We start from the raw sequence: 15173 nt of genomic DNA on the forward strand, positions 1-15173 counted from the left end.
TACAGCTAGAATATAGATATACAAAAGATAAAATAGAGGGTTTCTACTTAGAGCAAACGTTTTTGATAAACTGTTACTGGGTTCAAAAGAACAAATTGTTGAGAAAATGTATAATTATATGTTGGAAATTAAAATGCAAGATGAAACGGTTAAAGAACCTATGATTAAGTGGGCACAAAACATAGGGCACAACATTGACATTGATCAATGGCTGAAAATATGGCAAAATAACATAAAGCTCACAAGATCAGTTCATTTTAAAGAGAATACATATAAGATGTTTTATAGGTGGCATATGACCCCAGAGAAACTGTCAAAGATGTATACTGATGTATCAAATAAGTGTTGGAAATGTGAAACACAAATGGGAAGTTATTATCATATGTGGTGGTCATGTGGAGTAGCGAACAAATATTGGAAAAGAGTATATGCTATGTTACAACAAATTTTGCTCTGTAAAGTGCCACTAATTCCAGAATTGTTTTTACTAAGTATGATACCCGATAATATAGATAAGTCAAAGGACCACATAGTTATATACATTATTACGGCAGCCAGAATTATGTATGCTGGAAATTGGAAAAGTCCGACGGTACCGGAACAAGAAGATCTTATTGAAAAGATACGGGGTATAGCCGAAATGGATATCTTATCAGAAGTCATGAAAGATCAACCCCTGCAAAAGGCAATAGAAAGATGGGACTTATTTAATAAATGGACTGAATCAACAGGCAGTAGCTGAACATCTATGTTGAAATGAGAACTTTATATACAAGGCAGAAAAGAGTAAATAGAATGATTCAAAATTTGATATGGCAATAGGTATAGATTGGATATTAGTATGTCAATGTCTCCCCTCTTCCTCACAAATCCCAATTCCCTTTTTTCTTTGTCACCCCTTATGTTAAAAAAAATTTAAAAAATTGAAAAGGAAAAAAAACTGATGATCATACCAAAGCAAAATGTATGTTTAGAAAAAGAACCACCCAGTAGACTTTAAGGGATGGGGGTGCAAGTAAGGAAACAGACTGCGTTATCTGCTTGACCATCTCTCATTGGCTGGTTCATGTGTTGGCCTGTCTTTAGACATCTGTCAAAACTTAATACAAAAAGTCCATTGTTTTTAAAGTCTGACCTGAAAGGTTTCGTTCTCTTTGAATAGCAGTCTATTTTTTGAAAAGCCAGACTACATAATAAAAACTTTTGGGGCTGGGGCATTCCAAAACCAAAGGGAAAAGAGTTTTCCAAATCATTGCTTAAGGAAGCATGAGAGAAAAGAAAGATTCTAATGCTGTCTGTGTGATATTAAACTATATTTCCAGGAAAGGTGGCATTTCTCTCTAAGTCTGTAACCACAGAGCTTCAGATGCCGTTACTTCTACCTTTATGTCCCCGTACCACTGGAAGGACAGATCCTGAAGCTGAGGCTCCAATACTTCAGCCATCTCATGAGAAGCAAAGACTCTCTGGAAAAGACCCTGATGTTGAGAAAGTGTGAAGGCAAGAGGAGAAGGGAGACGACAGAGGACGAGATGGTTGGACAGGGTCACCGAAGCGACCAACATGAATTTGACCCAACTCCGGGAGGTAGTGGAAGACAGGAGGGCCTGGCGTGCTCTGGTCCATGGGGTCACGAAGAGTCTGATATGACTTAACGACTAAACAACCACAACCACAAGGGGGAGCTGATGGCCTTCCCTCCAATCTAGTTGAATGCCATCAACAAGATGGTGGGAAGAAGGTATTGCAGTCACAGTCAGGTGACAGAAGGGGGCAATGGGACTTCACATTGATCTATAAAGCTTCTGGATCTGGTTCTTCAGATCTCTTAGTTTAGTGTCTGCCTTTAATACCTGCTTCTCTGTTGGCTGGTCTTCCAGCTCAAACTGCTCTATGCAGTCTTACTTCGCCAATCCCAGCTTGCCAGTCCAATGACTACTAGGCTCTGTTTATCCTGACCCGGATACGACAATCCTCTAACTCAGTGGTCCCCAACCTTGGGCCTCCAGATGTTCTTGGACTTCAACTCCCAGAAATCTTGGCCAGCAGAGGTGGTGGTGAAGGCTTCTGGGAGGTGTAGTCCAAGAACATCTGGAGGCCCAAGGTTGGGGACCACTGCTCTAACTCAGTGGTTCCCAACGTTGGGTAGCCCAGATGTTCTTGGACTACAACTGTCAGAAGCCTTCACTACTAACTGTGCTGGCCAGGGTTTCTGGGTTACCCAACGTTGGGAACCCTTGCTCTAACCCATCAGTTGTTCACCTCAATCCTGCTTTGATCATTTTTCATGAAGGTAGTAAGAGTAGTACACATCTAAAGCAAAATTCAAGAAACTTTTAGACACCATGAGACTTCTGAACTGAAAACATTCCATGCCATTCCTAGAATTTTTTCCCCGTTTTCATCTACTTTAAAAGTGTCCAAAGCAGATCCCAGCAAAAATGTTTGCTTCAAAAACAACATACTACAGTACAATAACCAACAGGAGATATACAAAATTATAGATTTTGGTTTATTAATACAAAATTACTCCATTAATTACTACATTGATTAATGGAGTAAACACTGGGTAGCATTGAGAAACAAGTTTTTGATCACCAGTAGTAAACCAAAACAAAGTGGATTCAATAAGCTTCTCAGAAGAAAGAGTTGCCCACAAATGGCTCTTGGGAGCAACCCCAACATTCTGACGGGAGTCCCTTCACACTGTGTCTACAAGCTGACAGAGTTCATGAACGTGGAGAAAAGACCCTTAAGCCCAGACACATGACTATTCTGGACAAACCCAGAACACCCTATCTAGCATAGACACTGGCCATGATGCCTTGGGATTCTGAGGATGAAAGCTCAAAAAAATTACCTTTTCCAAACTCTTCAACACTCCCTGCTCTGTATGTGCACTTGCCAAATCTCAGAAGGTTATCTTGAGTGGGGGAGAGCACACACAACAGGGCCTCCCTTAAAGCTGACCCAGAGACTGCAATGGGCGCAGGATGCGGCAACCAGACTGGTGTCGGGTGTGAACAGGTTTGAGCACATCTTTCCAGTTCTGGTTGGCCTTCTTTGGCTCCCTGTTGCTTTCCAGGCCAGGTTCAAGGTCTTAGGGCTAGGTTATATAGCCCTCAATGGTTTGGACATCATTATTTGCTAGAGCATCTTCTCCTCAGAACTTCAGTCCGTATCTGTCGTTCCTCACAGGCTTCACTTCTTTGGGTTGCCACTCCAAGGCAGGTCAACAGTTATCACACCTTCTCAGTCATACACTCCTGACAGACGTCAGTCAGGGCCCCTCTCTATCATCTTTTAAGAGGATGCTGGAGACGGTCTTCTTTCAAGAGGCATTCAGTGATATCTTTCTTCAGGTCTACAGCTTTTTTATTTCCACCATTTTGGAGATTTTGAATGTATGATATATGTTTTATTTATTGATATTGTCAGGGTGGGGTGGATGGGATTATGATCTGTTGCTTACTGTTTACTGCTTTTTTATTCTGTCTGTAAACCACTTAGAATAGTGCTCAGCACTAAGTCAGCAGTACAGAAATTTAGGAAATCAAGTATTTAATTAAAACATCCTAGGTTCCAGGCTTAAAAGTAGTCTTCTCATTCTTTGTAGAGAACCATCTGCACCAGGGAAAAGGCGTGTGCCTCTCCAAATGTTAGTGGACTGCAACTTTTATCAGTTCTCGACAACACAGTTCATGAATAGGGATCAAAGTTTGTGTCATCCAACAAACAAAGGGCTACACAGTCCCCACCTTAGCCACACAGAGAGGGCCCTACATATGAACAACAACAACAATTGTTTTGCTGTACAAAACATACGGCATATGTCTCCAGTCCCACCCATTTTCCATGTCATGTCTCTCTGATGCAAGAGAGGTTCTGTTTCTCACCCAAAACTGATCCAAATCTTTCGGTTGCAGTCCTCTCCCTAATTAAGAACCTATAGTCATGGGGGGGGAGGGGGGGTTGCCCCATGCATCCTCCTCTAACAAAACAACCACTCTCACTGGCTGAATTTTACTATCCCATCAATATATTCCCATTGATAGGCTTCCCCAAAATCCAGAGGCTCCAAAAAAAAGGTGCAGCCTGTAAACTATAGTGTTTGTAGTTCTAAAATCCTATAAAAGACAGACAGAGAGAGAGAGAGAGACCCAGGGGCCTTCCTCCTGAGCCTCCCTCCTTCTGCATTAGCACATAAAAACATTGTCAAAATGGTATGCAAGGTCAAAAGCTTCAAAGCACTCTCAGCTACTGTACTTGAAGTAGTGAGAAGATGAAAGGAGGGCCATATGGCTTCTGTCATGGTAAATAAAGCCAATAGTAGGGCAGATTAAGAATCTGAATGTTGCTTTCCCCCCACCACTTTGATTCCCCTTCCCCCCCTTTCTGTGACACCAACAGTGTCTTTACAAAGCAGTTTCTCATTTAGCTGTATTTACTGCATTTCCCACCAAACCCAGCAAGACTTATTATCTAGCTACAGTACGACCCTCCAAAGAGGAAAAGCTGGAAATTAAAAATGCAAAGAGAAAGTAATTAGATAACCAGGGGGTACCACAGGACAGACCAGTTAAGAGAGATGTAGCTTTAACCTTCTGCAAGGCCTGCAGGAGGTAAAAGTTTATGAATACATCAAATATGCATGCATTAGGACTTACCAATTTCTTCAACATCTTCCAGGAAATCATTATATTCCACAAGACTGGGAAAGTCATCTTCTCTTTTATTATATCTTTGAGAGAAGGGGGAAATAAAAAATAATAATACATTTATATACAGCCACGTCAAGATGACAACTTCAGAGGCATAACTATTCCTCAAGCAGACCCAAGTTTCCTGGGCTCATCTAAGCTGACCCTGTCTGAACTCCTGAACAATTCAGCAGCTAGTAGAAATATTTTCCCAAAAAAACAAAACAAAACAAAAAAGAATAATCAAAACAGAAGTCTTAAAACTGATATGAACTATAGGTCCTAGAATCCTCCAACAGCAATGTTATTGTGGTTTCATTTTAGTAGTAAACGCCCAGAATCCCCAAGCCAACATGATCGATGGTCTTGCAGTCATGATGGCTAGGGGATTCTAGGACAGTGGTTCCCAACCTTGGGCCCACAGATGTCCTTGGACTACAACTCCCAGAAGCCTTCACCACCACTTCTGCTGGCCAGGATTTCTGGGAGTTAAAGTCCAAGAACATATGGAGGCCCACTGTTCTAGGAAATGTAATATCCAAAAGTAACTTCTCAATTCTCTTCCTTCACTTTATTCCAACAGCACTATGTCTTGGTGACTGAATGGAATTTCTTGAATGGTGACTGTACAAAAGCATCTATCTCCCCTTCCTGGTGTGTAGGAACTACATCAGCATATCCTTATATTAGGAGCCTGCCCAGATGTTAAAATCATCAGGAGAGGCCTTTCTCTCAGTACCACCACCTTCCCAGAGAAGGCCTTCTTTACCACTGCTCCCAGACTCTGAAACTCCTTCCCCCTGGAGGCCAGGTTGGTCCACCTTTGTTATTATTATTTATTATTATTAGTTTGATATGCCGTATTTCTCCCAACAAAGGACCCAAAGCAGCTCACAACATCAAAATTCACACAACTTTAAAAAAGTTAAATATTAAAAGATAAATTAAACAATATATGATTTTAAACTACAATTAAAAGATTAAACCATGAAAACATTAAAAAATTAAAATTTCTGCTAAAATCGGTTTCACGGGGATTCAGAGATTTGCTGTCCTTCTGCAAGCAGACAAAGACCTTTCTCTTCAGGCAGGTTTTCCCTTAGTGACTGTCTGCCAGACAGAGAGGGTTTTTTTAATGGAATTTTGTGCCTTGTTGCTCTTCATGTGTTTTTGTGTTGATTTTATTTAGTGCTTTAGTGCGGTAAATTTATTCTTCTTGTATATTTGTATAATTATTGCTTTTAGCTTTTAAGCATTGTCTTTTACTGGCATAATCCACCTTGGGTCCTTTTAAAACAGAAAATAAGGAAAACCATTTTAAATAAATCAAATAAATTATGGGAAAGAGGTACATGGCAAGACCTTCAAACCCAGGAGGATCAAGTAAGCTCTCCAACAGTGTATGTTCGCAAACCAGACAAGGACAGGATAATTAGATGAAGAGGTTAAGGATGAATTGCTAGATGCACCTGCAAAAACTAAGCACTGTAAATAGAATGTGAAAGAGACAGATCTATATTAAGTTTGTAATCTGAACAACCAGGATCTTACACCACCTTAAAGATTTAACTAATTATATCTGGCATACACTTTTGTGGACTAAGGCTGAGAGATATGAAAGCCAAAAAAAAATGGAAACATCTGAATGGAAAGAGTTTTTCCTTCCATTTTTCTGCCCAAAGGCAAATTTTAACTTTTTCCCCCAACACACAAAAAATGGAAACTTCTAGGAACACAGGAAAAACGCTAAAATTATTTTCTCTTTGGGGATGAATTTTTTATTTGCTAAAAATGTCAGGAATTATGTAGTATGAAGATGTGAACACAAGACTAAATCAGAGAAGGGTGATTCCTGAACCTAGTGTAGACATAAAGGTAAAGGTAAAGGTTCCCTTTGACAATTTGTCCAGTTGTGTCCAACTCTAGGGGGTGGTGCTCATCTCCATTTCCAACCCATAGAGCTAGCGTTTGTCCCTTGACAATCTTCCGTGGTCATGTGGCCAGCACGACTAGACACAGAACGCTGTTACCTTCCCACTGTGGTGGTACCTATTTATCTACTCGCATTTTTGCATGCTTTCTAACCGCTAGGTTGGCGGGAGCTGGGACAAGCGACGGGGGCTCACTCCAATGTGTGGATTCGATCTTACGACTGCAGGTCTTCTGATCTCACAGCACAGAGGCTTCTGCGATTTAACCCGCAGCACCACCATGTCCCTAGGAAAGTGTACACATAGAGAATACTTATATTTTCGACAGGTTTCTGCACCTACAGAGTGCTGCCATCTTGTAAGAGAAGTAAATTGGGAGAGGCTTCACTCTTTGTGGAAGCCAGCCTGCCTTTTATCCAGCAGCATTTTTCTGGCTTGATGGAGGCAATTACGACAAAAGAAAATTGCAGCTGAAATCCAGTAACATAACTCAAGACTGCATAAGGCTGATGACATCATCATATGCAGCTGTATTTTTAGAAATTAAAGCTTTCCCATTCTCTCCCCCTTTGAAAGGTCCCAAGACTACCTTGGTATCCTTTTCATAGTGGGGAAGCCCTCGGGGCCATAGAACAGGAGGAAATCTTTAATTTCGAAAAAATCATTGCCATCGGTAAGCAAGCACCTTGGGACTGTGGGCAACTTCTGCTAATGGATTTCTGCCTGTATGTTTCCAAACAGCACACTCTATTTCATTTACAGTAATTTGTAAATTTTTGGTAATTGTTAGATAGCAAAATATTAAGATTATTGTGCTTAAGTAGCACACTGTATAGGAGTTCCCTACTGTCTTTTTCAAACAGCACATGTCTGCAATATTGTTTGCACAGAATGACTACTTTTTAAGTTTTCGCAATTCATAAATAAGACAATTGCATAGGCCAACTAGTTTATGAATGAAGCATTTGATATTATTATGATAATAAAGATGCCTTCCTTTGCTATGAGGTCAAGTATTGCATATATTTCCATTTTCTTCACCAAAAAAGGGTCTGTTCCCCACCCTAAATGGCTTTATAATTTCCAGAAATGTTTTATTTCTATTTTAGCACACCTTATTCAGATGCACTGCATGTAGTCTCAACATGCTGCTCCGTGCAGCCGAAACAGGAGACGACAGTCAACAAAAGCTTATTGCCAAAGAACCCTTGGTGCCACCAGACTCCTTGTCATCTTTACTAGAAGACTGATGGTTAACATGGCAACCCTCCTGGAAAAATCTAAATGAGAGTAAATATATATATAAAGGAAGAGAGGGAAAAAGTAGATGTAGGATCAGTTAGAACAGAGGTGGGCAAGGTACATCCCTCCCTTGTTAAAAACAATTAAAATAATTTTTTGCTGAAAAAGTCCCCTTCTGCCTAGAAGGATGATTTTGACATGTTTGGGAGGAGTGCATTCAGGATGTCATCAACCACACACAACCCTAACACACACAAAAATGCTTAAATGTTTGTTTTTTTTAAAGCCAGTAGAGGGCAGAAGAAACCTTTTCAGTTAAAAAAAAATAAAGAAAAATATTTTGGGAGGTGGCGCATGGGTCCAGGTACGACCCTCCAAGGTCAGGAGGTGTATTTGTGCAGCCCCTGACCTCTGAAAGCAGCCCATGCTTGTCTGGACAATGTGTAGAAAAGCGAATAAAATATGCTACTTACTCTAATTTAAAAGAGTATGCATACACATTAAGATATGAAAATCTACACAAACAACACTGCACATATGCCAACCAAGCAGACTTATATTTTTCCTGCTTTTTTAAAAAAACGTGTGTAATAAAACAAATAACACAAATTAAAACTGTACGTCGTACTGTTATACATATTTTGACAAACAGATTGCCTCCAGGGACTCATTTATTATAAAATGTCTGCATGTTAACAATCATGTATCTAAATATCCCAGCACATCAGGCCAAGGATTTAAAAAAGGTGCTCAGCCTATAGTCTGACCACCTGAGACAACCACCACATCCTATATTTACTTACATGAATGGATTTGCATTGGGAATAAAATAATTATTATATTCTGCTCTAGTGATGAAATGAAAGGTAAGGATGATGCTTGGAAAAGTTGCTTTTTTGGAGAACAACATCCAGAACTTCTATCCCAAAAAAATAACTTTTCTCAGCTCTGGCGAAGAATCATAGGCTTCAATAGCCTTTGTCTTCATGGAAAAAAATGTCTTCCGGGGGATTTTAATATATAATGTTTAAACAGGCCCCTTCCACAGCTAACACAAGTTCTACTTTGAAGCCCAGAACTGAAGAGGCCTTTCTTATTTTAGGGGGGTTTACAACACTCACATTTTTAACACCTTCTTCCGGATTTCCACCTCCTTGTCAACAGCTGGGTCCTCAAAGAGTTGCACTCGGAAGTTGCTCTTCCGCAGAGGGGTGTCACACTCCTGGCAATTTCCAGCACCCCGGACAAACAGCAGCTCCACACAGCTTTCACAGCTGAAAGAAGGAAACCACATGGTTGTTTTTTTTAAAAAAGCCAATGCTTTGCAAACTATAAAATAAAATAAAATAATATCATTCAACAAACTACATCCATGTTCTCTACAGTATTTATGTTTTCACAAGCAGGGGCCCTTGCTTTGCCCAGGTGAAGACTCAACTCCTCAGGAGCAACTAATGCATTAAGTCGCTACTAGGGTTAAACGAGGAACATTCACAGGTGGAAGGAAACATGCTAGATATGCTTTCAAGCCAGGATCGAATTTTAGTGACCCCAATAGAGCTTTCAAGGTAATTTGAGATATTAGAAACAAATGCAAGAGAAGGTGATGCCTTTATTAAACTACTTTTTTAAAAAATCAATCAAACAGGTAGCTTTCGATGGTAATGCAATTTCTTTAAGCTGTGCATTGAGATTTAGGGAACACTTTGGAAATGCACCTGTGTGAACGCACGCACGCACGCACGCACACACACACACACACACACACACACACACACACACGTCTGGTCACTGAACTAGAAAAGGTGCAGAAGATAGCGATGGCAGGGCTGGGGCACCTCCCTTAGGAGGAAAGGCTACAGCGTTTGCGGTTCTTTAGTCTAGAGAAAAGGCGCCTGAGGGGGGACAGGACTGAGACGTCTAAAAAGATGCAAGGGATGGATTGAGTGCATAGAAGGAAGCTCTTTTCCCTCTCATGCAATACTAGAACCAGGGAACATCCACTCACATTGAATGTTGGGAGAGTGAGAACAGACCAAAGAAAATATTTCTTGACCCAGCGTGTCGTTAGTCTGTGGAACTCCTTGCCACGGGATGTGGTGATAGCCTACCTGGCCTAGAGGCCTTTCAAAAGGGATTGGACAGATTACTGGAGGAAAAGTCCATCGCAGGTGACGAGCCATGATGGGGAGGTATAATCTCCAGGATTAAAAGGGAGGTACTTCAAAAGGCCAGATGCAGGGGAGGGGGATCAGGAGACAGGCATCTCATTGTCTCGTGTGCTCCTAGAGGCATCTGATGGGGTCACTGTTGAGATACGGGAAGCTGGACTAGATGGGCCTTTGGCCTGATCCAGCAGGGTTCTTACGTTCTTATGAGTCCCAAAAATTCCTGGCAGATGACTGTGTGAGGTCTGCTTCTAAAGATGAATTTAAATGTCGGCTGCAAGTGGCTTTTGGGTGGGCAGGGCAGGTTCAAAGTACACCTCAGGGTTAGCGCCTGGCTGGAATTTTCCTCCCAGTTCTTCAAATAAAGAACCCCCCAAATAATCTGAGACTCCCATATATATCTTCTGAACTATCCACAAAATCTTGGTGTGCCATCTGAGAAAAATGGATTCCCATCAAAAGCTAGCTGATTTTTAGTTGTCTAAATAAGGTTATCACCTGCTTTTGCGCTTATATTATTTTAAGAACCCTGTGGTCATTCTTCTTTTTTTTTTTTAGCAGATATTTAAAGAGCGTTTTAACCTGTTCCACATCCCCAGTGTGCTTCCATGGCTAAGTGGGGTTCAAACCCAGGCCGCTTGAGTCCTATTTCACCACTCTATCCACTACAAAACACTGGGTATCAGAGGCAAACATGGCATATATGGGGGGGGGGGGGAATCCCTTCCAGTTTCTCTCCTCTCATCCTACTCTCATTCTGTCTTCCTGTGCTGTCCTCTCTCCTTCCCAAGCCTCTCCAAAGGCTGAAGAAATTAATTTTGGGATCCCCAAGCCCACTGAGTCACTTTGCCCCTCCCTTTTTCTCATGTTCTCTCTTCTCTGCTTGTTCTTACTTTCTTCTTCCTACCTACATTTTCCTTCCATGCTAATTTGCACATTGTCTCTTCTCCAAACCTGCCTCCCAGTGAGCCGACTACCACCATGAGCATCACCAGGGCCACCAAAACCTTTTCTGAAGACACAAGAAGAACTTACTGGACTTTATGTTTTGACAGAGTTGCGTTCCCAGCAAATGCCAGGGTAGTTGAAGCATCACTCAACTCATCCAGAAAGAAAGCATGCATCACAAAAGAGAGAGAGACAGAGAGGGCCAAAGAAAATATCCATTTTCATAGAACGGCGTATGTTAATTTATATGTAGGGATACCAATTTAGAAATGATTTTTATAATTTAAACGTAATTACAATGCATCTCGCTTGGTTTAGGAAGTCTGTGACCAGGTGACCTTTTAGCTGGCAGAAATCTGCTGTTCCCTCTTCTGCCTTCCGATGGTTATTTATCTCTACATCAGACGTGGGCTAGGGAAATCCTTCCAAAGGTCACATGGCCACTCCTCGCTAAGAAGGGTCTGTTGCTCACTGTTTTAAAAAGGTCGGACAAAGACATAAAAAGTTCCTCACCTCTGGTCTACACAGTTCAGATATAAACAACTACACCTAGCCTTACCAGAGGTCATATTAAGCTAGTTAAACTGGATTTCAGAAGGAAGAAAAACTTTTGAAACAAGATGATTATAGGTATGACCAACCAAATGAACACCTATCACTTTGGCTTAAGGGGAAGTAAAGAGAGGAGAAGAAGGGAAAGGGGAGAAGAGAACTAACTGCGGAGGAAGAAAATCCAGTTTTTATACCCAAAATTAGGTACTTACTGTATAAACCTATGGAAACAACACAGATCTGGACAAGTTTATGTTGGAAATGAAAAATATAGAGAATGGGCAGCTCAGGACACTTGATCTTGACAGCCAATACATTGCAGAGGCTAAAAAGAAGCCTCCTCTGCTCGTATGCTTTGGACATTTAGCCATATTAAGGGAAGCAAAGAAAGGGGATGTGGAGGAATGAACTAAGACAAGTTTAACACAGAGCTGGCCGTTGGGGGAACTCAAGGTTAAGAGAGACTGAGACTAGACAAGTACCCAACATCATTAAATCAAGACATTTCCCCCCAATTTGGTCTCCCACGTGTGCTATCTGCAAAAACAACTGGCCAGTAAATTATTTTAAATGACTCTGGGGAGAGGAAAGAGAGCCAATGTGGAGCAAGGGATAAGATGTGTAGGATGGAAAAGATCTCAGCCACAGAAACTCACTCCCGGTGTCAACCATAAACCATTCCCTGAACATATCATATACAGTACCTTGAAAATCAACTGACATCAGACCTAAATATTATGTGCCTGACTTTGTCTTAGAATCCTACAGAAATCCCATAAACCTCCATGGAAAAAAATCCATATGAAAACTGAACTAATACTGTAGGCAAATATTTAAGTCAAAGATATAGGGGGTAAAATATATTTTAAGAATAAATGAAAAAAAAAACTGGGTGTTTGTCACAACTGACATTTAATTCCAGGATTAAACCAAATAATCACAGACAATTATTCAAAATTCATGACTATCAAAGTGTAAGTCTTTTCATTTTTGCAATCCTTCCAGGCAACATTGGCTTCTGTTTCTAAAAACCTTATTTAACTACATTGCTTCTATGTTCCATATGTACACATTTCCTTTAAAGTTGTTGTAACATCCAAATGACTTACAGTTATGTAAAAACTATATCTAAAATATCTAAAAGTAGATGAAAACTGAACATAGGTCGTAGGCAAATACTTCCATAGGAGCAAAATATCTTTTAAGAATATATATGAAAAGAACAATGAAAATGTTTTAATTTACATTATAAAAATACAAAAGCTTATAGACTTTATAAAGTCAGAGAATAAATCTCTAGAATACATCAGTGCAAAGGAAAAGCATTATGTGTTAAAGATGAATGCAAAAATATCAAAGTTCTTAGGATAAGAACATATAAATTTTAAAAACTATTTCTTTAAAGCATGAAAGTTCTTAAGAATAAAAATATATTAAAGAAAATTATTTTCTTCACCTATTAGCATGTTAAGAATACAAAGAGAGAAAAATATTCGTAAAAAGCTAATCCAGCCTGGCTATTAAAGTCTATAATGGAAATCCATGTTTTCTGTATATTCTGTGCTGCTTCATTATCTTTTATTTATTTTATTTATTTAACTTATATGCTGCCCACACTTCTGAAAGGTCTCTGGGCAGCTTACAACTTTCTTCCCTTCTAGCAACACTTGCCTGGCATCATTTCAGTTCCTTCTTGAAAGGCTAACTCTCCTCAACTGTTTTTATACATTTTCCAAATTACTTTCCTTTCCTTTTCACTGTAAATATTTTCTTACCTCCTTACTTAAGTCTTCTGATTGTAAGAACCAGCTTTATTAACTACCTTAACGTAATTTCTCAGACTTCACTCTCACTTCTGGGTGAGGAAAAAAACATATTGATAAACATTTTTTTCTTTTTTTATTCATCATTCTTATTGATACAGAATTACATGGAATCTTAATATTTTTATCTCAGGAATCTACATTTGACAAAAGTTGGTGCTATAAGGTTATACAATTTTCCTTTCATTGTCTTTCATTCACTATTTTATTATAATTTCATATCTATGTTTACAGATTCTAACCAAAACATTCTTTCAGTTGTTTATATCCCATTGACCCTGCTCTGCTAGATCTAGCTAATTGTTTTGAAAATGTATGTAAACAATTTTTTCAAGCTGCATTTTTTTTAAAGTACGCTCAGTTTAGGACATTTTTTCCTGCAAACCCTCACCCTGCAATCATTCTAGGTCTCTTAAAACCTACAAGTTTTCAAACCTTGATAAAGTCACCGTAAATTGGAAGCAACTTGAAGACACGTAACAAACAAAATGGCCAAATTTTCTGATGACACTAATTATTCAGGAGTGTTGCAAACAATAGAAAAAGAGGCAGAAAGACCGGAAAAAGAGAACATGACAAAAAGTCTAGGATTTTGCAGACAGCTAAAAGAAGGCTTCAAGACAAAGTTCTCCTAGCCTTACACCCAAAGCAAACAAGATCAGCATTCACCCAAATTGCAGTTTAGCAACATACTGAATGTGTTTCCTCTATTCTTCTCCCTCTTCTGTAAACCATTCTTTGAACATCTCCCATACCCTGAAAACTGTATTAGAGTTACCATAAGTCAGAAGTCACTTGACAACACATAACAACAAATGTAGGAGATGAGGTGGCATGAAAAGGTTTTTAAAATACACCGTGATGTGGAGAGAGAAGTTTCCTGTTTTCCTAACATGAAATCTCAGGTTAGCCAGTGAAATTGACTTCATATGAAAGCCAGCGCTTTCCATAGCACACATTAAAACTATGGAACTCATTGCCACAAGACAGGGCAGTGATGACCACTAGATCAGAGAGCTTTCGAAGGGGATTAAAGAGATGTATGGAGGGCAACAGATGCATGGACGTTGCCAGCGTAACAGCTCTGGGATGACATAAGCAAACAGTTCAAGAAGCAACAATGAGAGAGTGTTATTACCCTCGTGTCGTGTCCTGTTCTGTCCATCTCCCTGGGCATTTGTTTGGCCAATGGGAAGGAAGATGGATCTCTAAGTCTCAGCCAGCATGGCTCTTCTTGCATTACACTAAATCTTATTTACAGAAATAAGAACTATGATCCTTGCTGGATCAGTCCAAAGGCTTTTCTATCTGCACAGTTAGAAGAAGAGGAAGCCATTTATATCAGGGTAATATTAATGGAATGAAACTGATCTATCACATCAAATTAGCAGTGGCCTTGAAAATATACATATATTTTACAGAAAGAAACACTAGTCAAAGTTTTCGGAGAGCTAACTCCTATGTTAGTATGGTAGAGCAACAGCGTCTGGTGTGTGCCATTTTCCTTCCCTACAAACGAAGAAATTCGACTAAACACCAGTTTTTGAGGCGTACAGCACACTTCATCACATGCATGGAATATTGCTTCATTCAGCAGATTGTTATAAGGCTAGAGCAGCGATGGCAGACCTATGGAACAGCTGGCACGCGGAGCCCTTTCTGCCGGCACACGAGCCATAAGTTGCCGGATCGCTACTCCCCCCCCCCCACGCAGCCAAACTTGAGAAGGTGGCAGCAGCCACGGCGCTGGTGTTTTGGCAGCCGGATCCAGAGCACGTGGCGCTGGCAGCGGATCCAGAGTGGGGTCTT

General features: G+C 40.1%; 1 protein-coding gene across 3 annotated transcripts in view; it reads right to left on the minus strand.

Annotated features, from left to right (window-relative positions):
* The window catches only part of MNAT1 (MNAT1 component of CDK activating kinase), a 142021-nt gene that overhangs the window by 87245 nt on the left and 39603 nt on the right, over positions 1-15173 (minus strand). For all 3 annotated transcript variants that reach the window (XM_020813209.3, XM_020813210.3, XM_078383792.1), the window contains exons 2-3: positions 8995-9147; positions 4668-4741 (exon numbers count right to left, since the gene is read on the minus strand). In XM_020813209.3, coding sequence (XP_020668868.3) covers positions 4668-4741; positions 8995-9147 — 227 coding nt within the window. The remainder of the gene's footprint in view (positions 1-4667; positions 4742-8994; positions 9148-15173) is intronic.

This window comes from Pogona vitticeps, chromosome 1, assembly GCF_051106095.1.
Source record: "Pogona vitticeps strain Pit_001003342236 chromosome 1, PviZW2.1, whole genome shotgun sequence".
In the NCBI taxonomy this organism is placed as follows: domain Eukaryota; kingdom Metazoa; phylum Chordata; class Lepidosauria; order Squamata; family Agamidae; genus Pogona; species Pogona vitticeps.